The following is a 25,357-nucleotide window of genomic DNA, read 5'->3' on the forward strand; positions in this document are numbered from 1 at the left end:
TTTAATATAACGAAAAATCAACCACGCATATATCTGATAAGTTTAAAGATATTACACAAATCTTTGGAATGATCTATGTGTTTCAATGGTGTTTTGATATATTGTAATGATTAGAAGTTTCAAGTTGTCATGGTGATGTTGCAACGGCTAAAACGATACACTGGGTCGCAATATTACGACGCATGCAACATAGGTGAACTGCTTGAGTTGAAGAGAGAAAAAAGCCATTCTGTGTTACAAGCCGGATAGTGTGGTTTCTCCATATCATTTGGATCTTTTCATGTAGAAAATATTCTTCCAATAAGCTTAATCCACCTTACTTATTTGTCAACGCACTTGGTCATCTGAAATACATTTTTTTCAATTTGAAACAGGCCCTTTAAAATTCCCTCTTCCAGTTAATACACGTTCCTTGAGTTTTGAAGAGTTCTGTGCCCCTGGTTGTCACTGACAGCTTAATTCTTCCACTGAAACGGCCAGTGAAGAGCAAAATTTGTGAACCACCCAATTATCAATCTAGTTGTTGCCTCCTACGAATGCGATTTGGACTACAACAAACGTGTCATATAGCAACACAAATATATATTTTGAATTTTAAATTAAATACCAAAGTTCTCTATACAAAGTCAATCATATTTCACTTTTAGAATCCTATTTTTGATCATCTTATTTCTGAAAATTAGCACTTCCGGTTACCTTTGGCGGCTACTTCGAAGCAAATGTCAAATTTGTTGTTCAAACCATCACTGTTATGCGTTTCCGTTACTATTTTGGTTGATGGTTCAGAAATAGTTTGTTTTACTCGACAGATTTGTTGTTGAAGTGTTTGTTTAATCAATTTCGATGTGATCGTCGTTATCGTTGCGCCAGACACACAACCGGTACGTTTCCCCGTATTTGTGCATGCCCATGCTTGTCGTTAATAAATATTGTGTTGTTATTGGAAATTATAAGCATAATTATATTTTAAAACCTTAAGTTACATACAATACACCATCAGTATTTGTCTCTGAAACTTGTAGGCACGTATTTCGTCGCTGTCAGCATTAAATACATCGACATTCAGGAATCATTTTTCGTAATAATGTTAGTAAACATGCACTATTGCATCTAGCTATTCACTTTGTGTGTTCAGTTAAATTCAGTTACCAGCAGAAATTACTATGTCATTGTCATGACACATTTGTTCATTTCCATTTGGGTACCAAGTATCCATTGACATCAAAGTGCATTTTGTGGATTTTCTTTTCCAAGTGTAAGACTATCATGACACCATTCAAAGCCAGTAGTTACACAGTAGTACCCAGATAGCATTCGGACGTTGGCCCAACGTTGGCAATGATGGCAAAACCATCACATTAAAAATCTGCTAACATAGGTTGAACACATTTCATGGCCCTCTTCACCAAAAAGTGAAAATGAAATGTTTTTCATTGTAGTTTTACCATTCAAACATCTAATATCAGGATATGTTTAAATACAATGTATAAAATATCTTTATGATATTGTTTCAACTTGTCTGAACTCATTTGCATTGTGCATGATAAAGTTGTTTTAAATCAGAAAAAGCAACACTTGGCCACTATTCTTCTTTCCAACTATACAAAATTAATGCCCTTGTTTACATGATCTGCTCACAGAAAAGTGTCACTAATAGTGAGTTTAGTTTTACGCCGCACTCAGCAATATTCCAGCTATATGGTGGCGGTCTGTAAATAATCATGTCTGGACCAGACAATCCAGTGATCAATGGCATGAGCATTGATCTGCGCAATTGGGAACCGATGACATGTGTCAACCAAGTCAGCGAGCCTGACTACCCGATCCCGTTAGTGTCACTAATAGTGACATAACTGTGTGCGCAAATATATTGGTCCATGATTCTATGACATTTGAGCATGTTTAAGATCTTGATATGTTCATTCTGACCAAGGTCTTGGATGCATCGATCCCATTACGAAGTACAATAACTGCATATCTATCAAGTGTCTTCATTAAATTCCTTCAAATATTTTGATCCTGGTTCTAGTACTTTTATCAACCAAGAGGATGCTACACATTATACTACAGCCTCTAGAAACCAATAAAACATATTGTATACTTTTGATCACTGCTGTGTTCCTGTTTTAGAGATGGAGTTTGACACATCAGTATTGATGCGTCAGGCTGCTCCGCCATCAGTTGATGCAAGTGGCCCACTGAGCAAGAGACAAATTCTGTTTACAAACTGGCTCCTACTTGGACTTGATGTTCCAACACAGCAGAGGACTTACAGCATTCCTTTCAATAAGTGAGTAGTTTGTGTCCTCATTCTTGAATCTTAGCACAGGTAAATGATATATCGATGAACCTTTTGATTATGGTACACTCAGGCCACTGTGACAGATATCATTTCATTGTTGTTAAATAATGCTTTTAACAATGTTTTATGTTTAAAAGGGGGAATGCACCAATAAGTTCCCAAGATAATTTGCACATGTATCTGTAAATCGGGAAAATGACATTTCCGGTAGTTAACCACTTCAATGTATAATTTTCATGTACAATTGTCTATGCCTAATCACAGTATAATTTTAAGTTGCACTACTTATCTACTCCAAATATTACCAGATATTGTCATAAAATGGAAATGTTTCTAACCACCAGTATGACTTGATGCCAAATTGACTAGTACACGTAAAAGCTGATTCTCTTTAATGCTTCACTGTTAAGACACCTGCTCTTCCTTGCTTTTGGTATGGCATCATCTGAGCTCATTTCTGACCATGAATGTCAGTTGATTATTTTATACCTTGTTGAATTAAGGGTCTTGTTATCATGTTAGTGGGGTATTTTTTGCAGTCTTACAATTTATTTAAAGAAGATAAAGATTAGCCTGATAAACAGTGTTTATTTGAACATCAGTGTAATATTCAATGTACATGTATTTAATTTATTTATTTATCATTACAAGGGACATGTTCAACTTACCGAACAAGGCTGGTGCGGAGGCTATCTTACACTTCCTGTTTGACAAGCTCAACCCTGTCATGTGCAAGGAGGAGTTCAGGTAACCATGGTAACACAGTCACTGGAAACCATCCTTTTGGGTAGCCTAGTGGTACAATGTGTGAAGCCCATTTTAATTTCTTGGCACTGAAGGAAAACTGTCATATATTTAATTGAGACATATGTCTATCTGCAGTTATCAATCAGCCTGTTTTGAAATGTGTTTCTTCAATCAATACTACCGAACCTGGCATTTTGCCTTTTGATTATGTGATAACCGAGATCATCAAGAGTAGTTTTTGTTACACACAGCATTACCTGTATTGTACTCAATATGGTTGTATAATAGCATTTAAGTGTTTGATTCCCCACGACAAAAATTGTATGTCTTTTTGATTGAGGAGACAGTGAAAGAATTGGCTGGTTAGAAGTTATTTGGATGATAAATTACAGATATTTCTATGTAGCAGCAATTAGTTGACATGGGTTTGTCTAAGAGGGCAGAAATTGTTGTGTAGAGTTGTCAAATGAGCATGCCAGAAACCTGGTTCGAATCCCGGTTAATCCAGCTTATGCATCAAGGCTTGTCAGATCTATAAGGTGTTAAGCATTTGAGACCTGGATCACTGTTGGGTTTTGTTTAGTGGTGGTCCAATAAATTGAAATAATCGAAGATTGGTCGCAGTGACAAAACGATCAAGCAATCGAAAATGTTTTCTCATAATCGAACATAAACAATTTTGGAACACTTGTTTGCAAAAACAATATTTTTTCTCAAGGTTGGTTTGTCTGTGTCATTATCAGCGGGGGATATAGTATTAGGCTCTGTACGTACGAATTGGAATATCTTAAGAACCGTTCGCTAGATCTTTTCATATTTGGTACCTAGGTTCATCACAGTATAAGTTTGGTGACCTTGACCTTCATTTCAAGGTCACAAGGGACTAAGGTTTTACCTGCATGTTAAGCTATCCCAAGAACCGTTTACTGGATTTTCTTCATATTCAATACCAAGCTTTATCTAGGGAAGGCGCAGGGCCCAGTCGATTTTGGTGACCTTCACATAATTTTCAAGGTCATGGCGACACTTTGAAGATTTCAGCATGTAAACCTGCATGTTAAGCTATCTCAAGAACCGATCACTGGAATTTCTTCATATTTGACACCAAGCTTTATCTAGGGAAAGCGCAGGGCTTTCAAGACTTGCCTTGAATGTTTTTCAATAAGCAATCTCTTTTGTACTATTGCATTTTTCATACACTATAACATTCATGTCAAGGTCAAAGTCAATCTTGAAAATATGTGTGTGTTTGAACAACTACAGAACAAGATATCAAGAGAGGTTGACTGGTCATGTTTCTGTTGACATTTAACTTCATCTTAAACTTTCATTACTTTATAAGTTTGATTTGATAATTTGTTAAATTTATATTTCATAAGCACCATAAGCTCGTTCCAAGTCATGATTGATTTTATCTTAAAGATTCAAGGAAATTTATGTTCCTAACATACTAGCCATCTTTTAAATATGTGAAATATGAAAATGCATTTTGTTCAATTTGCAAAAAACCCAAAGAACTTCATGTTTTTTTCATTATTGTCCCCCGTCGCTTCAACGTGGAACGGGGTACTATGTATTCAGTAGCGTACGTATGTACCTCCCGATTCTTGTTAACGCGATATCTCATGAACTGTTGTACCCAATGTCTTCAAATTTGGTGACAGCCTACATTGGGAGATTACCCAGACACCAGTCGACTTGGGTGCCCTTGACCTTATTTTCAAGGTCACCACGAAACTTTGACCACTTTTCAAACTCTTGTTTTCGCGAAAAGTCATGGGCTGTTGTACCCAATGTCTTCAAACTTGGTGACAGCCTACACGGGGGGATTACTTAGACACCAGTCGACTTGGGTGACCTTGACCTTATTTTTAAGGTCACCAACACACTTTGAACACTTGTCAAACTGTTGTTAACATGATATCTCATGCACTGTTGTATCCAATGTCATCAAATGTGGTGACAGCCTACATTGGGGGATTACGCAAACACCAGTCAATTTGGGTGCCCTTGACCTTATTTTCAAGGTCACCACGACACTGACCACTTTTCAAACTCTTATTAACGCGATATCTCATAACTGTCGTACCCAATGTCTTCAAACTTGGTGACAGCCTACATTGGGAGATTACACAGACACCAGTCGATTTGGGTAACCTTGACCTTATCTTCAAGGTCACCATGACACTTTGACCACTTTTCATACAGGGCTCGATTTAAGAGATGTTAACCTACTTGCACCAGGTGCAAAATGAGATAAAAACCTAGTTGCACCAGCCAAATTCCAGTTGCACTGCTTTTATGGTAATATGTAATGAATGGAATATGCTATTGAATTATTTAGATGTTTTATTCAGAAGTTTACCCACTCAAAAATTGACCTGCTCCTTGTGCAAGTTAGACTAATAACTACGTTGCACGTACAAGTAACAAAGCACTAAATCGAGCCCTGTCATATCTCATGAAACATTGCACCCAATGTCTACAATTATGTCGACAACCTACATTGTGGGATTATGCAGACACCAGTGATTTCAGGTGTCTTGTATGTGACCAGAAAATTAAAAGTAGTAAATATGTTAAAAATATTCCATTCTTTAGCTGTGGGGGAATTGCCATATTAATATCAAACACTTGTTTATTTTGTGCATTAACAAACATAACAGGAACATTTGATAAATGATGCTAACCAATTATTTTTGATGACTGATCGGTTGTAATGGACCAGTGATCAATTATGACAATTTAACCAATTCCCAACCCTAGTTTTGTTCCATTTGAAGCTGATATGCCATGGTATGAACTGAAATATTAAATCAAACTCATTCTTTATGTGATATGTTGTTGTATGTTCCAGAGATTGCTGGCGTGTCACTGACAAGAAAACAGAAGCGATGTTCTACAGAGTGTGTAACAAGTGGCTAAAAAACATTCAAAAGGTTTGTAACGTCTTTGTTTGATTACATGGTTTCTTGGTTGCATGGTTACTTGGCTGAATGGTGATTAGACCACGTAGTTTGCAGAGATGACTAGTGGTGTTCCGATGATCGGAAAATATCGAAAAACGATCAAAAGAAGGATTAAAAATGATTATCGATTGTCAAAAAATATGTTTGATTAATCAGAATTTTGTTGTTTTTGTATAACACCCTTGAATTAAGTATACTAACCAGTTAATTTGATGAATGTTCACGAACAAAGATGCGCTCAACAGTGTAAAGCTATGCGCATTGTAAAATGTTAACCACTTTTATTGTTGAATTACAATTCCAGTGTCTTACTGCGTGCGTGCATTTCATTGCATGACAGTATTAGTTATAAAAAACATTAATTAGAAAAAACCTGGTGAAAAACACTTAAAATTGGTGATAACATTAAAAATGTATATATTTCGATTATAATCGATAATCGTTCACCACAAGTCCTCTGATAATCGATAGTGGATTTGGTTTCCGATTCCCAACACAAGAGCTGACACTCTCGCACAACCAAAGGGGTGATGGTTGACATAAAAATAAAGAATAGTCTCAACATATGAACAGTGGAACACAGGTTAGAGGTGGTAAGGGAGTGTTGTGTTTGGAGGTCTACCTGGAAACTGGATTGGATCCATCATGACTAAACTGGCAACAGGGCACAGACATCTACACACCAAATGCTCTGGCGCCATCATAATCGTGGACCAGTCTAAGTAAACTTAGGCTTAGTATTATTCGTAAAACTGCTATACTGAGTCTAACAAAACCTTGTGGAAGGGCGTGTCAGGTAACCTTTCCAATTGACCAATCAGAACACAGCTTACCAAATCGCGAAAGTGGACATTCGTACATACCTTTTGAACTTTTGCCCCGAACAAGTTTGTACCCGAACGATTCCGAATGCTATTTACGATCGGTTCCTAGTGATACACGCCACAGCAGTGAGTAAACACTCGCCGAAAATAGCGTTTTGTCAGTATTAAAGCTTGTCAACTTGCGGAAATATTAACTAATTATAACCATGTCAACAGGAACCCCAAAGCGTATATACTGCAGGTCAAATATCATTGTTTTATGCAGAATTTCATTTGTTGGGTGATCAGTGATGGGGACCGGGGACGAGAAAATACAAGCTCACGACTTGCACCTCTCTCTCTTGCTTCGACTTTTAGTGGAACGACTGTAAACTTTATTCCATATGCCTCCTTGTCCATTCGCCCGTGCACTCCATGCTGCTCTCCTTAATTAGCTTCCTAGTTCCTAATAAAGCTTGCAGCATGCTCCACTAATTGCCCACGTGACTACCTTACATGATCATTCTCTTTCTTGTCCGAGACTGTGTGGACGTGCTGTATATTAGGGACATTATTTCACCCTAACATTATGGGGAAAACAGATAATCAGTCAAGGAAAAGGAAAGTTTGTGCTCAATGCAAGACGAATTATTCGTCCCTCGACCCTCACTCGTCTTGCAGTGACTGTATTGGACAATGTAACTGGAACAAATGATGTGGCAAGTGTAATTCACTTAGAGATAAACATATTGTGTTTGGAAATTAGATGAATGCTAGATCAATTGATAGTCTCTAATTAATCATTTGAAACACGTGAGGTTTCAAATGATTAATTTAGTGACTATCAATTCGGTCTAACATTCATCTAATTTCCAAACACAGTATGTTTATTTCCATTCTACCATAACCGATTTAACATCGAACTTCCTCTTCCTCGCGGAAGACACGGCGTAATCCGCATGGGACGAGAGGCGAATTGAACTTGTCTGTGAAGGAGTGGTAGGTGCCGCTTCAGATTTTTTCGTTAACATTGCAACATAAAAATATATTCTGTCTAAAGAAAACAAACTACTGTTTATTCAATGCAATAATGTAACACCTAAGAGCTTGGTTTTATAATCATAATTCCACACGAATCGAAACCAGCCTATTGTTTTGTGTGCCGTGTTACTGTACCCCTGGCCACACTATAATGGAATCATCTGACCTACTTATTTTCTTGGAAGTAGACAGTTACTCAACAGTTTGAAATGGCGGATGAGCCAGTGAAAGGTTGAAATTCAGTGACAGTGGAAAATACTTGACTGACTGTCGAACCTGAACCCTGCAGAATCGAAGAATACATCCTTTTCTGATCGACCTATGACCTGTAATTCATCAAAGACTGTTGATTTTATGACCGGCGAGTGTCGATCATGATTTCAATGCACCTTACCTCCACCCGGCATGCATACAAAAGAGTGACAGTGCTGCTTTGTGTACATGCGACTAACTTGGGATTCCTTGGAACATTGTTCTCATCATTTTGGGACTGGATTGTGGCCAAGCTTTTCAAAGTGTACCTAACATAGCAGTGACAGCCTTGGCAGAGAGGTTGCAGAGAGCCGGAATTCCTCGTGGTTCAATTTTTTGACATTTTGAACGATGCAATGCCGATCGGGACATGATGGAGTATGAGTGGCCTAAATTTTGTGTGTTTAAGCCTGACCGTTATCTTGCGAATTTCTCATTCTAAATGGAAACAAATATACCATTTACCAGGTAGGTAAATGTTTACGAAACGCTTTGCCACACAAATAGGGATAGATAGGGATGTATTTTTAATTTTTACAAGGTTTTCTGATTTATATGTTAGATATTGTTTGTTTTATGTTTGGGGCTGTGTATTGTAATTGATTTTAAATATTTTTATAATAGAAGGTAATAGGGGTGTCACGATACGATCACGTTATCACGATTTTAAGGTCACGATCACGATATGTATCGCGATACATAATTTTCACGCTTTTTCATAGCATTACCTTACCGCAACGTCTGGCGCTGTTTGTTTGGTCCATCAAAATAGTCTAGCCAAATCACAAAAGCTGTTAGTTTCCAACCTATTTTTAAGTAAAGCTAGCTACATCTATTTATCGGAGCGGTCTCAGATAATTTTACTATCAAGACTTTGAAGGAGATGGATATAGCATAAAATTTTGAATCGATAAAAGTTTTAAAATAGGAATCGATACACGTAAGCATGTATCGCGTATCGTATCGTCAGTAAAATGCATCGATGCATCGATACATCTCGCTACGTGACGCACACACCCTAGAAGGTAATAATTATGATAGTGAGGTTCCCTAATAATTGTGGAGGAGAAATCATATAATTGTATTTTTCGAGTTTTAATAAATGTTTCATTAGCATTTCCATCACGTCGATCTGTTGTGTTGATATTAGTCATGTTGGTGGCCAAGCTGAAGTAGTGCGGCAGTGCTGTATACGCGAGTGAAGCGCCCGTGAAATCAGACGCATTTTCAATCCAAATTGATACCGCCTCTGATTTTATGGATTGACAAATCAAATTTGAGCATTTCACGTAGCCATGGTAGAATACAAGATGAGGATTTTAAGGCCTATCTTCGTGTTTGCTCCCCGGAGAATCGCCGAAAGGGACAGGAAATCAACAGAATCTGATCCCACTCTCGCCAAGCGCATATCAAGTTCCAGCGACAGAAAATCGTGACCTTCACGCCAAAAAAGAGGCATCGCCTGGGGTTCAAGAGGATTTTATGGACGCTTCATCAAATTCTTACTAATCTGAGGGTCGCTCGCACCTATTACGCGCACATCAATCACCTCCTTCCATAGCGCCAGATCACTCGTGGTGGTTGTGGATCGATAATTCATCGCTGCCTCGTCCCATCTACACTACCAGGGGACCTTAGATCGACACATCATCATCCAGATCATCGGTACATATCCCTCGACTGTCTCAGTTTGTTTTGAGCCTGGCCAACTTCGCGCTCAACCAGCCAACTGTTCCCCCACAGTTCATGGAACCGATGGAGCTGGCTACAACAGCTGCCGCCGGGGACGCTCATCATGAATTAACACTTCAGGTTTCATTACCTAATCGCATCCAGATCACCAAATCAAGCCAGATCGCACTGCAACCAGATCACCTGTTCGATCCAGATCACCTTATAGATCCAGATCACGCATCACAGTTTCCAGTTAGTGCATCGAATCGATCCAGATCACTTTACAAATCCAAATCATCTTACCAACCCAGGTCACCTATACGCATCAAGATCACCTTACAGAGCCATTGACCAATCGAGATCGCGAGTACAGATCCACATCTCATGGCTGATCCTATTCAGATGGTCGAACCAGAGTTCCAATCAGAACCAGATCACCAACTAGAACTACAGCTTACTCGGACTAGTTCTTTCATATCATACCGGATCACCTAGCCATACTAGGGAATCCAGATCACCGGGCTTACCACCTACTTCGGGTACTTACCACGCCGAGATCTCGATACAGTTCCTCTGACCGACATTCGGGTGATTATTGCTCTGATACCACTAATAGGGCCTACAGTCTCTTACGATGTTCCGCCTACACGCTCTGAGAATCCTTCACTCACTCTAGAATCATCGCTGAGTCATTAGAACCTGATTACAATCCCACTCCTACAGCTTAATCTCGATCTAAATATAATGATCAGGGCCATAACCTCAGCCTGGAACCAAATACAGCCTTCTACTCCAGCCCATCCGCTTCGTAGCTCCTGGCTCTTCATCTGGTCCACCTCCTGAGATTGATCCAGTCCAAATAGCCATGCCTGCATCTCCCCTACCACTCTGAGTTATCTCTATCCCTGAGGGTAGCTTTGCAGCAGTTGGAGACACCACAGGTACCCTTTGGATTGTTGAGAAGCTCAATCTTCCCTTGAGTACTTCAGCAGATGACCTGGATCACTCTTATACTCTTAGGAACCGGGATTGGTCTACCATCACCCTACCACCTTGACCTTGTATTCTGAAATTATCCAGTATACTAAATGATGGTTTCAAGAGCCTGAAACGAATTAGGACGGATTCTCTGCTCCCAGATATAATCCGCCTATCTCTCATGTCCACGACCTAACAAAAATCTCTACGGCTCCAACAGTTGATGATGATATTGGAACCCTGTGTGGCAAATGAGCTGCTTCACCCTACCTTATTGAGGACTGACTGTTGGCTCACATGGATTCAGCCGTGAAAAGATCGCTGCCATCTATTAGTATGCCTGATTGCAGCAGCTCCACGCTGTTAACACTGCTCTGGAGCATACTTATTCTGATCAAGACGCTTACATCTGAGGATGCATGACTCAAGCTCTGACCAGTTCCAAATTGTCCTGGATCAGTTGATTCATTTTTGGGCTACACTCTTGCTGTTCGCTGACGCACCCCTTAACATCTCTTCATGGGAGGAGCGATTTAAAATAGAACTGTTTCACCAGCCTTGGTTTCCTGACTCCCTTCAATGGTAGCATCCAAGAAGTATCTACTAAGGTTGAAAAGAAACCCACTTTCAAGTCTCGGGATTGAACTGTTAAAGATAAAGAAGTCACAGCTCCAGGACTCATTAAAACAGCCGAGAACTGCACAGTTCACCCCTACCAATCTGGATTTACGCAATCTTTTGTGGCTTAATCCACTCAAGGCTGTGGTAGAGGAAACAGATGTAGCTGGTGGTTCCTCCCATCGCCCCCCTAGGACCAACTCTGGCCCAGCCACCAGCGCCAGGAAGCAGTGACGGCGCTGAGATAATCGCACAACTGGGACTGGGACCTCCTGATCAACACCCGCGCTAATCCTGCGAGCCTACACCTTTGCAGGGTTGCCTCCTCCAGCCGCCTTCCAATCCTCATGAGACTCCTGCACTAGCCACGACGATGGCCCTCCATAGCAACTGCTCCTTGACCGCTATCATGGAAGGTTGCTTCTGGCGTTCTGATACAGTCTTCTCTTCACATTACCTGCGAGACCTGTCTGTCACGGATGTCCAGGAACTACACCTGTTCGGACCTCTTGTACTGGCTCAGCAGCTTACATCGGGCCAACAACGCAGATGAGGGACGGTTCCGCATTCGCGTTACTGCTTCCTTGTATATACTGAATAAAAGTTGAACTGGATCTCAACCTTTTGTTCTCATTATATGGGTTTAGGAACTACTTCACTTGGCCTCCATACCAAGGCATCGGAATACGGCCACCTAGCGTGGCCCTACCGACCTGAGGCACAATCAGTATGACGATACAGAGGTGTTCGACATTCATGCTTACTGACCTCTACTCCACAGAGTAATTACATCAGTGAAGTGTGACACTCCCGAATTCCAGTGGATTTCGTTGCGTTCTGCCTCCAAAGTTGTCGGGCACATCCTTTGACTAAGCTTAGTCAAAGGAGTGAGGGTCAATTTGATGCTGCCCGGAACTGAACGTTAAACCTTGGAGATGCCGAGTTGTGTTTCTCTTTCACCCGCCTCGGTCAGTGTCTGGGGGAAGCAGGGATGGCCCTTCTAGTCGCAAGACTTTTAATTACGGGGGTACCTTGTAAATCGTGGCGGTAGGCGAGGCCTACTTGCCGAGTTGCGTCCCTTGTCTTGTACAAGTTTGCAGCAAAACACCACATCGCTCGGGAGCACTCATCTCCCTGGGGGTCCTTGTGCTTAGTAAACCATGGGGTTCCAGAGAACCCACTACAAGCATAGGAGTTGCATGCATGCGTAACAGGCCTCCCTTGTACATCGCTATCTACGGTTGTCATCAGTCCACACAGCTCCAAGACCAGCTGTTCGCACTGTCCAGACAGAAGGGTAATTTGTGGCCCGCCGTCCAACCGTGGGATAAGTGCAAGTCGTGAGATAGGATAAATTTAAAAATTTGGAAATTTTAATATGAAATGTATATTTATATACTTATCCTATCTCACGCGATGGATGCCCGCGCGCCTCCCCTATACTCAGATTACAACGTTGGCTCCAAGATGAGAATGATCATTCAAGGTAGTCACTTGGGAAATTAGTGGAGCATGCTGCAAGCTTTATTAGGAACTAGGAAGCTAATTAAGGAGAGCAGCTTGGAGTGCATGGGCGAATGGACAAGGAGGCCTATGGAAAAAAGTTTACAGTCGTTCCACTAAAAGTCGAAGCAAGAGAGAGAGGTGCAAGTCGTGAGATAGGATAAGTATATAAATATACAATTTATATTAAAATTTCCAATTTTGTAAGTCCCACCGAACCCAAAATAGTAGCCAATATCTGATTGGTTAAATCCCTTCAGCCGTCTCGCCTTTGATTGGATGGTCATAGGTCGCTCAAAGGTTACCTGACGCGACCTTCCACAAGGTTTTGTTAGACTCAGTATAGCAGTGAAACGAATAATACTGAGTTTAGGTTACTTAGCCTGAATCGTGGACTGTTTTCAGTCAATGTGTTCCAGCTTTTCCAACTATTACCTCTGAGATCTGGTGCAAGAAGACGTCAGATGGTCGTTATAGGCACAATAACTTGTCATTACCATTTCTGTGTTCAGGAGGAGCCTGACTCGCATCTGCCCCGCATCAACGCGTCCCTGTTTATGTCTCCTGGAGGGGAACGGTTCTATCAGCTGCTCTTCAGCTTCACCAGCTATGTCATGCAGCAGGTCATCAAGCGAGACTGTGGTAAGTTGCCTCTACACACAATATGGCTGGAATGAGGAAAGTCTGTGTTTGATCCCTGACTGCATCAAGCAAAGGGATATGAAAAGATGGTTCTTGCCTGGTCTGGCACTTGATATTAAGGAAATAACACTAGAGCTGGCCTGCTTGGAGCCTGTATAATGTGTGGGGTATCCATGTTAAAGGTACCCGTGAAGATCCGGGTTAAAATTGGTCTTCAGTAACCCATGCTTGTCGTAAGAGGCAACTAATAGGATCGGGTGGTCAGACTCGCTGACTTGGTTGACACATGTCATTGTATCTCAAATGCATAGAATGATGCTCATGATGTTGATCACTGGATTGTCTGGTCAAGACTGGATAATTTAGAGACCACCACCATATACTTGAATACTGCTGAGTGCGGCATTAAACAACAAACTAAGCATCCATGTTAAAGAGGCATGGTATCTAAGTTTGAATAAAGCTATAAAGCATAAGTACGGATTTGGACAAAAAAGTCACAAACGCACACACTTTCAACACAGAAATATCTTCAGAGGTACGATATTGGAGATTTTAACTGGGATTGAGTAAGCCAGGTTTGTTTCTTCAGATGTGAAGCAGCGTGATAAGCTGACCTGTCCGCAGCTGTCCTCACACAACAAGCATCTGAGTGATGTCATGTACCGCATGCTGCAGTGTGGGATCGTGCAGCGCAGAGGGAAGTTCCTGGAGCAGGTGGACAGAACCATCTCCGTCAGTGAGGAGTGGAGAGAAACAGCCAGGTGAGTGAGGGAGGGACAGAAGGAGTTTAGGTGAGTGAGTGTAAAGAGAGGGGGCTAGGGGAGAAGAGAGAGGAATAAGCTTGTGGGATCGTGCAGCGTAGAGGAAAGTTCCTGGAGCAGGTGGACAGAACCATCTCCGTCAGTGAGGAGTGGAGAGAAACAGCCAGGTGAGGGAGGGAGGGAAGGAGTTTAGGTGAGTCAGTGTAAAGAGAGGGGGCTAGGGGAGATGAGAGAGGAGAAAGCGTGTGGGATCGTGCAGCGCAAAGGGAAGTTCCTGGAGCAGGTGGACAGAACCATCTCCGTCAGTGAGGAGTGGAGAGAAACAGCCAGGTGAATGCATGGAGAGGGTCAAGGGAAGAAGAGAGGGGAGATGGCTTGTAAGAAAAAGAGGGGTGGGTAAGTAATTGATTGATGGGAGAGAGAGCGAGAGATGGTTGGATAGATGAGTGATGAGTTCAACGAGAGGGCCTGAGGGAGAAGAGAGAGGCAGCTTGTCAGAGGAGAAAAGGGTAGATGAGTGATAAAGGTAAGAGAGAGGACAGAAAAGAAAGAGACCTTTGAAAGAAAGAGGGGTGGGTGGGGAGGTGATTGATGAGTGGTATGAGAGAGAGAGAGACACACACACAGCTTGTCAGAGGAGTAGTGGATAGATGAGTGATGAGAGATAAGAGAGAGGAGAAAAGATAACAGCTTGTGGTAGAAGGAGGAGGGGGATTGATGAGTGGCAAGAGAGAGAGAGACACACACACACAGCTTGTCAGAGGAGTAGTGGATAGATGAGTGATGAGAGATAAGAGAGAGGAGAAAAGAGAACAGCTTGTGGTAGAAGGAGGAGGGGGATTGATGAGTGGCAAGAGAGAGAGAGAGACACACACACACAGCTTGTCAGAGGAGTAGTGGATAGATGAGTGATGAGAGATAAGAGAGAGGAGAAAAGATAACAGCTTGTGGTAGAAGGAGGAGGGGGATTGATGAGTGGCAAGAGAGAGAGACACACACACACAGCTTGTCAGAGGAGTAGTGGATAGATGAGAGAGAGGAGAAAAGAGAACAGCTTGTGGTAGAAGGAGGAGGGGGATTGATGAGTGGCAAGAGAGAGAGAGACACACACACACAGCTTGTCAGAGGAGTAGTGGATAGATGAGTGATGAGAGATAAGAGAGAGGAGAAAAGAGAACAGCTTGTGGTAGAAGGAGGGGGGGATTGATGAGTGGCAAGAGAGAGAGAGACACACACACAGCTTGTCAGAGGAGTAGTGAATAGATGAGAGATAAGAGAGTGGAGAAAAGAGAACAGCTTGTGGTAGAAGGAGGAGGGGGATTGATGAGTGGCAAGAGAGAGGGAGAGAGGCAACTTCTCAGAGGACGAGTGGGTGGATGAGTTGTGAGCTGTAAGAGAGAGGATAGAGGGAGAAAAGAGAAAACGGCATTTGAGAGGACGACTAAGTTAGTTCAGAAAGACAGCTGACCCTACCTGTGATCCTGCAGTGCAGCATTACAATGATAACCGTCTCTCCTGCAGTGAACTAGTGAGGGAGAATCGCCGCCTGTCCAAAAGTATCCGAGAACTAGAACATCAGTTGCGGGAAGAGATACAGAGGGCACATGAGAAGGGGCTCGCTCGTGGCAGGTATGTCCCGACAGTTTGTTGCTAAAATTTTAAAATGATCAGCTGTACCTAATAGTAAAAATAATATGTATCTGAATATGTTTTTTTTTTTAGGAGAAATACTCTGTTAGTATCATAAAACTAATCGGGCTCTGTATATTGCATTTTGTTGTTATGGTAGTTTATTTATAGTCCTTCAAAGTTGAGAGGTCGGTTGTTGTAATTGAAATCTTTGTACGTCATGCAGTAGACCTGGTTCGATTTAGGCACATCTACCTGGCTGGCAATGACTATTGATATTGCTCTGCTTTTTAAGATTTAAAGACATACAATTGTTGTACTGCTAGAGTACAGCTGGAGTAATTTCTGTTTCAGTCCGATGCCATCCAAGAGAAAGTCCTTCACCTCAGAACATGATCGTACTCCACAAAACATAAGAAGAGCCCAGAGAGTTCAGAAAGTAAGTTAGCAGACTCAAAACTTTGCCTGCTGGTACAGTAGCTTATTTACAAATATTTGACTGATTATAAGGAATCATTTTGTGTTTAGAAAGTAACAAAAGAACGACAAGGAATTATGGATTATCTGCCTTATGTGAATATGTTTAGTGTAAGCCTTTTTATTATCTTGAACAGTAATGTCTTTCAAATTTGAGCAGCAATTTATAGCCAAGTGCTGATAATACTCCCTGGTGAAGCCCATCGCCAGTATTTTTCTGCTGATTATTGTTAAATAAAGCATAAAATCAAACTTACTTTGTACATTAATGTGGAAAATAAAGTGGAATCTCTCTAAACTGAACTTTGGTTCTGCAAATGCCCAAACAATTATATGATCCTGAATTTCATATGTTAATTTGCTCAGAGTCAGACTTGAAGTCTTGGTTGACATGTGTCATCGTATCCCAATTGTGTAGATCAACACTCATGCTGTTGATCATTGGTTTGTCTGGTCCAGACTCGGTTAGAGCAGATCTTTCATCATTAGTTCACCTTCCATCAAAACCCATTCTGTTCTTGTAGACATATTTAATCAAGGGACAACTCATGTGATAATCCTCTCCTTCACAGGCACGAGACAAGTGGAAAAAACTGGACGCGTTTTGTAACTTTGAGACTCGAGAACGGCACGTGATTGAGTCAATCCTGGACCGAACGGTGCAGAAGTATCACATTGATGCTGCAGATATCAGCGTCAAGGTCCCAGATCTTCTCTTGAGGGAGTGTGAAAACGAAATCTTGAAGGTATGTAGAATGGAATGTTTACTATGGTGGTAATAATTGTGTTTGACCAGTATGTGGTCTAACTTTTCTCAAGTTTGTTTTTAGTCAATATTCTGTGAGGCTTTCCATGAATAAGTATATACCATAATGATTCAGTGGACTTGTAAAACACCTCAATTAGACTTGTATTTGAGCATTATTTTAAAATATTGAAAACAATTCCATTTACAGCTGTTAACAGAAACGATTCTGAATTATCCACTGCAACTACTGCAAAGTGTTTCCCATTTTCTTATATGAATCTAGGTTGGTCCAGTTGATGTAGGCACCTCAACTTGTTGAGAGTTGCCCCCCTTGCCAGAATCTTGGGATTTTTTTTAACAAAATTTTTGTAACCTAGATGCTATGATGTAATCAATTAGAGTGGGAAGAAACTTAAAACTGAAGTTTCTGATGTAAAATGAAGGAAAGTATCCTAACTGGTGTTCGATGCCATCAGATGCGGTGCATGATCATTGCATTGTTTTTGAGATCCAGCAATCAGGTATTCTTGCTTGTCTGAATACTTTGACCATTTGTATGGAGAATTCAGAATCTTCAGTGTTGAAGCTGATTATGGTGTTCACTCAGACCATCTTCCTATGCAGTTGTCCTGAGATGTGCATGAGAGGTATAGTATCACAGTAAAAGATCTGATTATGATGGGATTAGAAATGTCATATCATCATCAGGACTTGTGGCAAAAAAGTCATTCATAACTGAAACCCACTGCTCCAGGCCTGATATAAAGACATGATTGTTTCAGCGACATGTTGACAATACCTACCAGGGAGGACGTCTGAATCTCCTCAGTCTCATTCAGCTGTGGAACCTGTCCCTGCATCTCTACATAGAGAGATTCCATCAGGGTGAGGATGCACTTCTATGTAGTGAAACACAGCCATTTCATACTTCATTGGCAACCTAAACATGCTTTGCCATGGCAACTAACAGTATTGGGTGGTCAGACTAGTTGACTTGGCTGACACGTCATCATTACCCAATTGCATAGATCGATGTTCATACTGTTGATCACTGGATTGTCTGGTCCAGACTGTATTATTTACAGACCGCCGCCATATATCTGGAATATTGCTGAATTCAGCTAGAAACTCATTGGACTTTTTAGGCAATATAGGGCTCCAGTATCCACTACTTGTTGTAACAGCTTGTGTAAGAGTGTATCGATATGTGATATGACTGTGTTATATCCTGGTGTTCATGCTGTCAACCACTGGCTTGTCTGGTCCAGGCCTGATTACTTACTGTCTGCCTTAGGGGCGGTGGGGTAGTCTAGAGGTTAAAGCAGTCACTTGTCACGCCTAATGCCTGGGTTCGATTCCCCAAAGGGTACAATGTGTGAAGCCCATTTCTGGTGTCCCTTCCCCTGATAATGCTGGAATATTGCTAAAAGCGACATAAAACCATACTCACTCACTGTCTACCTTACTGTACATAAATGGACATAATCTCTCTCTCTCTTTCTCTCTCTCTCTCTCTTTCTCTCTCTCTCTCTCTCTCTCTCTCTCTCTCTCTCTCTCTCTCTCTCTCTCTCTCTCTCTCTCTCTCTCTCTCTCTCTCTCTCTCTCTCTCTCTCTCTCTCTCTCTCTCTCTCTCTCTCTCTCTCTCTCTCTCTCTCTCTCTCTCTCTCTATATCTCTCTCTCTCTCTCTAAATCTCTCTAAATCTCTCTAAATCTCTCTCTAAATCTCTCTAAATCTCTAAATGGACTATGTATTCAGCAGTGTCCGTATGTCCCGATTCTTCTTAACACGATATCTCATGAACTGTTGTACCCAATATCTTCAGATTTGGTGACTGCCTACATTAGGGGATTACACAGGCACCAGTTTATATGGGTGACCTTGACCTTATCTTCAAGGTCACCACGACCGCCTTTCAAACTTATATAAACATTGCACCCAATCTTTTCAAATATGTTGACAGCCTACATTGGGTGATTAGGCAGACACCAGTCATTTCAGGCATCTTGTATGTGACCAAAAAGTAAAAAGTAGTAAATATACATATTCCATTCTTTAGCGGCGGGGACATTGCCATATCAGTGGCAAACACTTGTTTATTCAACAGTTGTTACAGTAGCTGTTGAGCAAGTGTTTCTAGGAGTGTAATTCTGAAATATAAGAGTGTACCTGATGGAGGTTTAGACACCCAATCCTTGAGATTATATCTGTTTATTTATTTAAATTCCCATGTGGTAATAAACACAAAAGATTTGCAATGATATGTATACATGATATGTTGCATGAGAAAGCCTATACTGGCAAACAAGGATAAGTTGAGCACCGACGTGACAATTGACCCATATTAGCATGTATGAGTGCCACCCACAGGCGCTTGTCATTGTGAGCGAAGGGGCCCGAGGTTGTCTGCGATCAAGTGTAGTACTACACTGACCAAGTGAGTCTTATCAGCAAGGCGTGTGCAGCTATGTGCAGAATCAATTTCATCGTCATGCACTGCACGTGCACTAGCCTATATCTGCTCTACCTTTCAATAACCAAATGGATTTGCTCATTGCCGTGCACCGCCTACTTCATGTAAACGTGTGCTCTGCGGTCCAACTTATCCTTGTTTGCCAGTAGTTATGTTTGAAGTCAAATGTCTTATTAACGATAACAATAGTGATTTAAAGTACTGGTGTTAGTGTGTTTGTATGTTTGTATGGTGTTTAGGTCCAAAAGTATGACCATGTCGAATTTGCCGGAACAGAATGTTCAACCATTGTAAACTTTCCTATCGCCAGTGGGAGTGCCAAGTTTAGAGACAGAATCCAGTCACCTAACGGCTGCAGTCCACACACATCAGGCCCAAACTGCCAATGCTAATGCCTTCCAGTAAGTAGGAGTCTCTTCTCCAGCTAGGTTTTAATACACAGGGACCACCTCCATGGTTGATTGATCATCTGTCTTGAGAGCAGAAAGCTTGTGGTTCTATTGCATGGGCATATTGTACTGAAGATAAGGGGTGACTTTTGAGGGGGAAACAACTATTGCAATGGCAATAGTCTATTGCAACATGCTATTGCGATAACGATAGGCTATTGCAACCAACTATTGCAATTGTTTTATTCTCCTTGAATTGTCCCATTTGATGTCATTTCCCAAATGAATGTATAGTTTATATGAAATATAAACAAGTTGTTGAAGTAGTTTCAGTCTCTTTTAATAAATGACAAGAAACTTGAAAACCAGTTACAGTAAACATTTACAACATAAACTCAATGAAGCTGCAAGTCTGCACCCAAACATCCTGTACTTTACGCTGCGCATTTATCAACGGAAGTCAATTACTAAACTATCAATGCATCAATTTTTTTTCCGATTCTATCATCGATTAATTGCTATCGGAGACTCGACAATTGCAATCCATCGATAGTTCGATGCATCATTACAGTCCTACTGAAGATGGTAAAAGATTGTACTTGTTGCCCGTCTGGAGATCAGCATAAGGGGATAAATCAAAACTGGCCTGCTTTAACTCAGTACATTGTGTTTCTCTTTGTAAGGAGTGCACAATAAACTGCAGCATGATATCTCAATGGGCAGCCTCACACATGCATGCACGTCACTGTATCAATGCAGTAATCACAAATTAGACTTTCCAAAATATTTTAAAGTTTTTTTGTTAAGTAGAAGTATCACAGCTGAAGAAACACTCAATATAAGTGGACTGTATGAAAAAGGGCACCACCAGTAACATTGATAAATGTTGCAAAATGTCATTTTGTTTACAGGAAAATGTTATCTGATGATTTTTTGCCGCTCCTGAAACAGTCAGTCTCCCGTCTTCGTGAGAAGCTTGAGGCAGACACCAGCTGCCTGACAGATACACCACAGTCAGGACGCACCAAGGTAATTGTACTTACACAGCCTTCAAAATTACGGCTGGTCCACTGACCCGAGACAAATTGTCCTGGGGACAAGTCAAATTCCATTGCTGTTGATCACTGGATTGTCTGGTACATACTCGATTATTTAGAGACCACCGCCATATAGCTGGAATATTGATGAGTGCAGCATAAAACTAAACTCTCTCACTCAAATTCCATTGATGGCAGTCCTTACTGACAAGAGAGGGGCAGTGGGGTAGCCGAGTGGTTAAAGTGTTCGCTTGTCAGGCTGAAGACCTGGGATTGATTCCCCACATGGGTACAATGCGTGAAGCCCATTTCTGGTGTCCCCTGCTGCAATGTTACTGGAATATTGCTAAAAGCTGCATCATACACACTCACTTACTGACAAGTAGCATTACTGAATGCTCAGTGCTTCAATGTTGCTACAAATTGTAATGGAATAGAACTGACAGAAATTGTGAATATAGTAAACCGTTTTTGTTTTTTCAAGCAGGACCAGCCAGAAACTCTGAGAACCAGTAAAATAAGGTTTACACTTGTCTTCTGGACTCACCTTAAATAACCTTCTATTTTGGTATGAAATATTGCTTGCTGTGATTCAGCAATGTTTCAGCAATGATTCAATTGCTGTGATTCAGCAATGTGATTCAATTCTTGCTATGTATGCTAATTTGTTACGTCAATGCTTTCATCTTTCAGCCGGTTGGCCTTGGTCTGTTTTCATCAACACCTCCATTATCCTTCACCCCCAAGGATGAGGACCCTGTCCCCCCACAGTCTGCTCTGCACATCACCCCACAAAACGAAGCCGGTGAATATAGCATTGCCTTCATTACATAGTTATATGAAAGATTGAATATTTTTAGAGATATCAATCATTGCTCTTGCTGTATCTGTAGATCTGATCTGATTAACAGAAATTGGCTGACACTCTGTCTACATTCACCTGTTCAGCATTAACTGGAGAGCTAACAATATATTCCCATGCAGGGGTTTCCCGGGTTAAAATCCCATCAACTTATACTGGTTGAGGCGATGTTAATGGATGAGGCTCAGTGTCTTTGTTGATTACATGTCATTACATCATTGTCATTATACAGCATTGGTGGTTGCTCTCAATGTCAATCAGTCGATTGTCTGGTTGAGACTCAATTATTCACAGGCAGCCATCACGTAGCTGGAATATTGTTGACTGTGGCGTCAGACTACAAACATGCATAGAATGTTATAGAAAGTGATTATATGCTTTAAGAATTACTTTGATCACTCATACGCCTTTATAGGATATGTATAGATTTGTCAGTGAGTATGAATTAAGATGCTATTATGTCCCTTGCAAACAAGCTTCAATTCCTGTGATTTTGATGAATGGATAGTTTCTGAATCATGTAAATGATTGAGATGAATATGTTGGAAAACTTCTTAATGAAAAGTTTTTGTGTCTTTTGAGGTAGGATGAATCAATAATTATCACAAGTGAATTCATAACTCATGTTTTGTTTGTATGTTCAGTGATGACTCCAGAAGCTGCTGATTCCATTGCCAGCACTGTGATAAAGTCAGCCCGCAATGTGGCCAAGACACTTTTCCAGGGCAGCCCTGTCTATGCTCCCAAGATGGCGATGCAGGGGAGACTACCCTTCTCTGACAGGTACTGTGGTATTGCCAGTACTTTATGAAGCAGTTTCCCATTCAGGAGATATTTAAATCATGCTGGTTTTGATACTGAATATTATAATAAGGCTGTGAGATTTGGTTTTCTTTTCTGTTGCAACTTCATCATATGTAGTTTGACCTGAGGCTACATCCACCAGCTCGTCTTATTAGTAAGAGGCGGTGGCGTAGCCGAGTGGTTAAAGTGCGCTGAAAACCTGGGTTTGATTTCCCACATGGGTACAGCAGTGAAGCCCATTTCTGTCTTCTCTCTCATGATATTACTGGAATATTTCCAAAAGCGACATAAAACGCAACCGCTCTCTTATTGGTATCATTACTGTAACAAGTATGGAAATACCATGATCATGGAACTGCACCGTGCTACCATCGCAAATCTGATTCCTTGTTCAGTGTCCTTTATATGCTCAGTAAGCCAGTTTGCTACAAGTTCCCAACACAGAATAACACTGATGATGACTAAGGGATAGGACAAGGACTGGTCAGCTCAGAGCCAGTACACTGTGTCTGAGTTGTATTCATGTTATTACTGTGGCATACTATCTATGTGGGCAAGCAGTATAGGAAATATTTAGTTACTGGCTTATAGTTACTGGCTTGTAGATTCATCTGATATTGTTTAGCAGTGTATACTGTGTAGCATTCACTCACACCAAGGACCAAGATCTGATTTACCCCTTCAGAACAGTATGTCAAGCGAATTCATGGTTTCACATGCAATGACAATTGGAAGGTTTTGTTTCAGAATTGACACAAGTAAAATTCCACAGCCAAAGCAGATTAAAAAGGACAGGCCAACAAGCAGTAGGACCCCATCTAAAGCAAGGGAACACCTGTATCAGCAGTCTGTGCAGGTAAGCAGAGGGTATGCTCTGAACAGTGAAATGGATGGTCTGAACAGTAAGGGGGATGCTCTGAACAGTGAAATGGATGGTCTGAACAGTAAAGGGGATGATCTGAACAGTAAGGGGGATGCTCTGAACAGTGAAATGGATGGTCTGAACAGTAAAGGGGGGATGATCTGAACAGTAAGGGGATGCTCTGAACAGTAAAGGGAAGATCTGAACAGTAAGGGGTGCTCTGAAATGGATGGTCTGAACAGTAAATGGGATGGTCTGAACAGTGAAATGGATGGTCTGAACAGTAAAGGGGAAGATCTGAACAGTAAGGGGGTGCTCTGAACAGTGAAATGGATGGTCTGAACAGTAAATGGGATGATCTGAACAGTAAGGGGGATGCTCTGAACAGTGAAATGGATGGTCTGAACATAAATGGGATGATCTGAACAGTAAGGGGGATGCTCTGAACAGTGAAATGGATGGTCTGAACAGTAAATGGGATGATCTGAACAGTAAGGGGGATGCTCTTAACAGTGAAATGGATGGTCCAAACAGTAAAGGGAATGATCTGAACAGTAAGGGCGGTGCTCTTAACAGTAGAGAGGGGGCTCTGAACAGTAAAATGGATGCTCTGAACAGTAAAGGGGATGATCTGAACAGTGAAGCAGATGGTCTGAACAGTTGAAATGGATGGTCTGAACACTAAAAAGGAAGGTCCTACAATAAAGGGGATGTTTGTGGAAGAATAGTGAGATGGAAGGTCTTAACAGCAGATGGGAGATGTGACAATGTTTATTTGTCTTTGTGCCCTTCAGAGAGCAAGCGTATGCCAATCTCGTGTCAGGAAATGACTTGTTAACCTTGAGGAATATGAACATTTCAGACTCCAGATACCAGCTTACGAGGCCCTCACATGTCAATCCTGACAGATCCTGTGTCCGATGTCATGTCTTCCAGTGCTTCAACTCGCTCCAGCACTCTCACAGAATCACAGATGGGCCCTGGCACTCCACGGAATATTGCAGGGATTAGAGAATTGTGGAATGGTGCAGTGGAGAGTAATGACAACACACTCACAGACTCAAAAATATTTCCAGGAACCCCACATAGTGTTACAGGAATCAGAGAATCATGGAATGGTGGGATGGAGAGTAATAACAACGCACTCAAAGAATCAAAAATAGGTCCTGGCACACCACGTAGCGTCAATGGTGGTGATGTGTTGATCAAAACAACTCCCAACAAGGAACCTTTCCTCCCTGTGCAGCAGCAACGGGAACAAATGTGGATGAGTTTGTGGATGAAGTAAGCAAATTATCTGTTTTCAACACTTCAAATCTGTCTTTTTTTAAATGTCGTATAAAAGAAATGATGTGGCAAATGGTGTTCTGTTTTTGAGTGAGTATGGTTTTACAGCGCTTTTAGCAATATCACGGCAGGGGACACCAGAAATGGGCTTCACATATTGTACCCATGTGGGGAATCGAACCCAGGTCTTTGGCGTGACGAGTCAACGCTTTAACCATTAGGCTACCCCACCGCATCTTTGTGTTTAAAGTTGAAGGGGTCATCAGGTGCTGTATATTATTTGAATGTAGAGCTCTGATATCTTTTCCATAAACATTAGGGTTGTGATAAGGACAACTTGACTTTCATGTTTATTGTTTAACAATGGTGTCATTGACACAACTAATACCTTTGTACTCTGGTCCTCAGATTGTGTCTCACATGCTCGACCTAGAGGACTTTGAGGACACTGAGAACCAGCCCCCTCTCAACTACGCCCAGAGGCTGCAGGACCAGAC

At 41.4% G+C, this 25,357-nt stretch overlaps 1 protein-coding gene and 1 long non-coding RNA gene across 2 annotated transcripts; one reads left to right on the forward strand and one right to left on the reverse strand.

Moving 5' to 3' along the window:
• The first annotated feature begins 691 nt into the window (after positions 1–691).
• On the forward strand, positions 692–25,357 carry LOC124282425 (HAUS augmin-like complex subunit 6). Its single transcript, XM_046718415.1, has 17 exons — positions 692–881; positions 2,131–2,290; positions 2,954–3,049; positions 5,907–5,988; positions 13,400–13,529; positions 14,122–14,293; positions 15,815–15,922; positions 16,277–16,361; positions 16,972–17,145; positions 17,930–18,032; positions 19,930–20,020; positions 20,920–21,037; positions 21,739–21,850; positions 22,552–22,690; positions 23,459–23,567; positions 24,436–24,857; positions 25,269–25,357. Exons 2-17 carry the CDS (start codon positions 2,133–2,135, stop codon positions 25,291–25,293), a joined length of 2,124 nt encoding a protein of 707 aa, XP_046574371.1. The 5' UTR covers positions 692–881; positions 2,131–2,132; the 3' UTR covers positions 25,294–25,357.
• On the reverse strand, positions 13,312–20,351 carry LOC124282428. Its single transcript, XR_006900150.1, has 3 exons — positions 20,238–20,351; positions 17,942–17,946; positions 13,312–13,322 (listed from the first exon to the last, which is right to left on the reverse strand). It is a non-coding gene; the product is annotated as an uncharacterized LOC124282428 (long non-coding RNA).

The sequence above is a fragment of the Haliotis rubra genome, unplaced genomic scaffold, assembly GCF_003918875.1.
Source record: "Haliotis rubra isolate DU_JTF1 unplaced genomic scaffold, ASM391887v1 Scf3, whole genome shotgun sequence".
NCBI lineage: Eukaryota > Metazoa > Mollusca > Gastropoda > Lepetellida > Haliotidae > Haliotis > Haliotis rubra.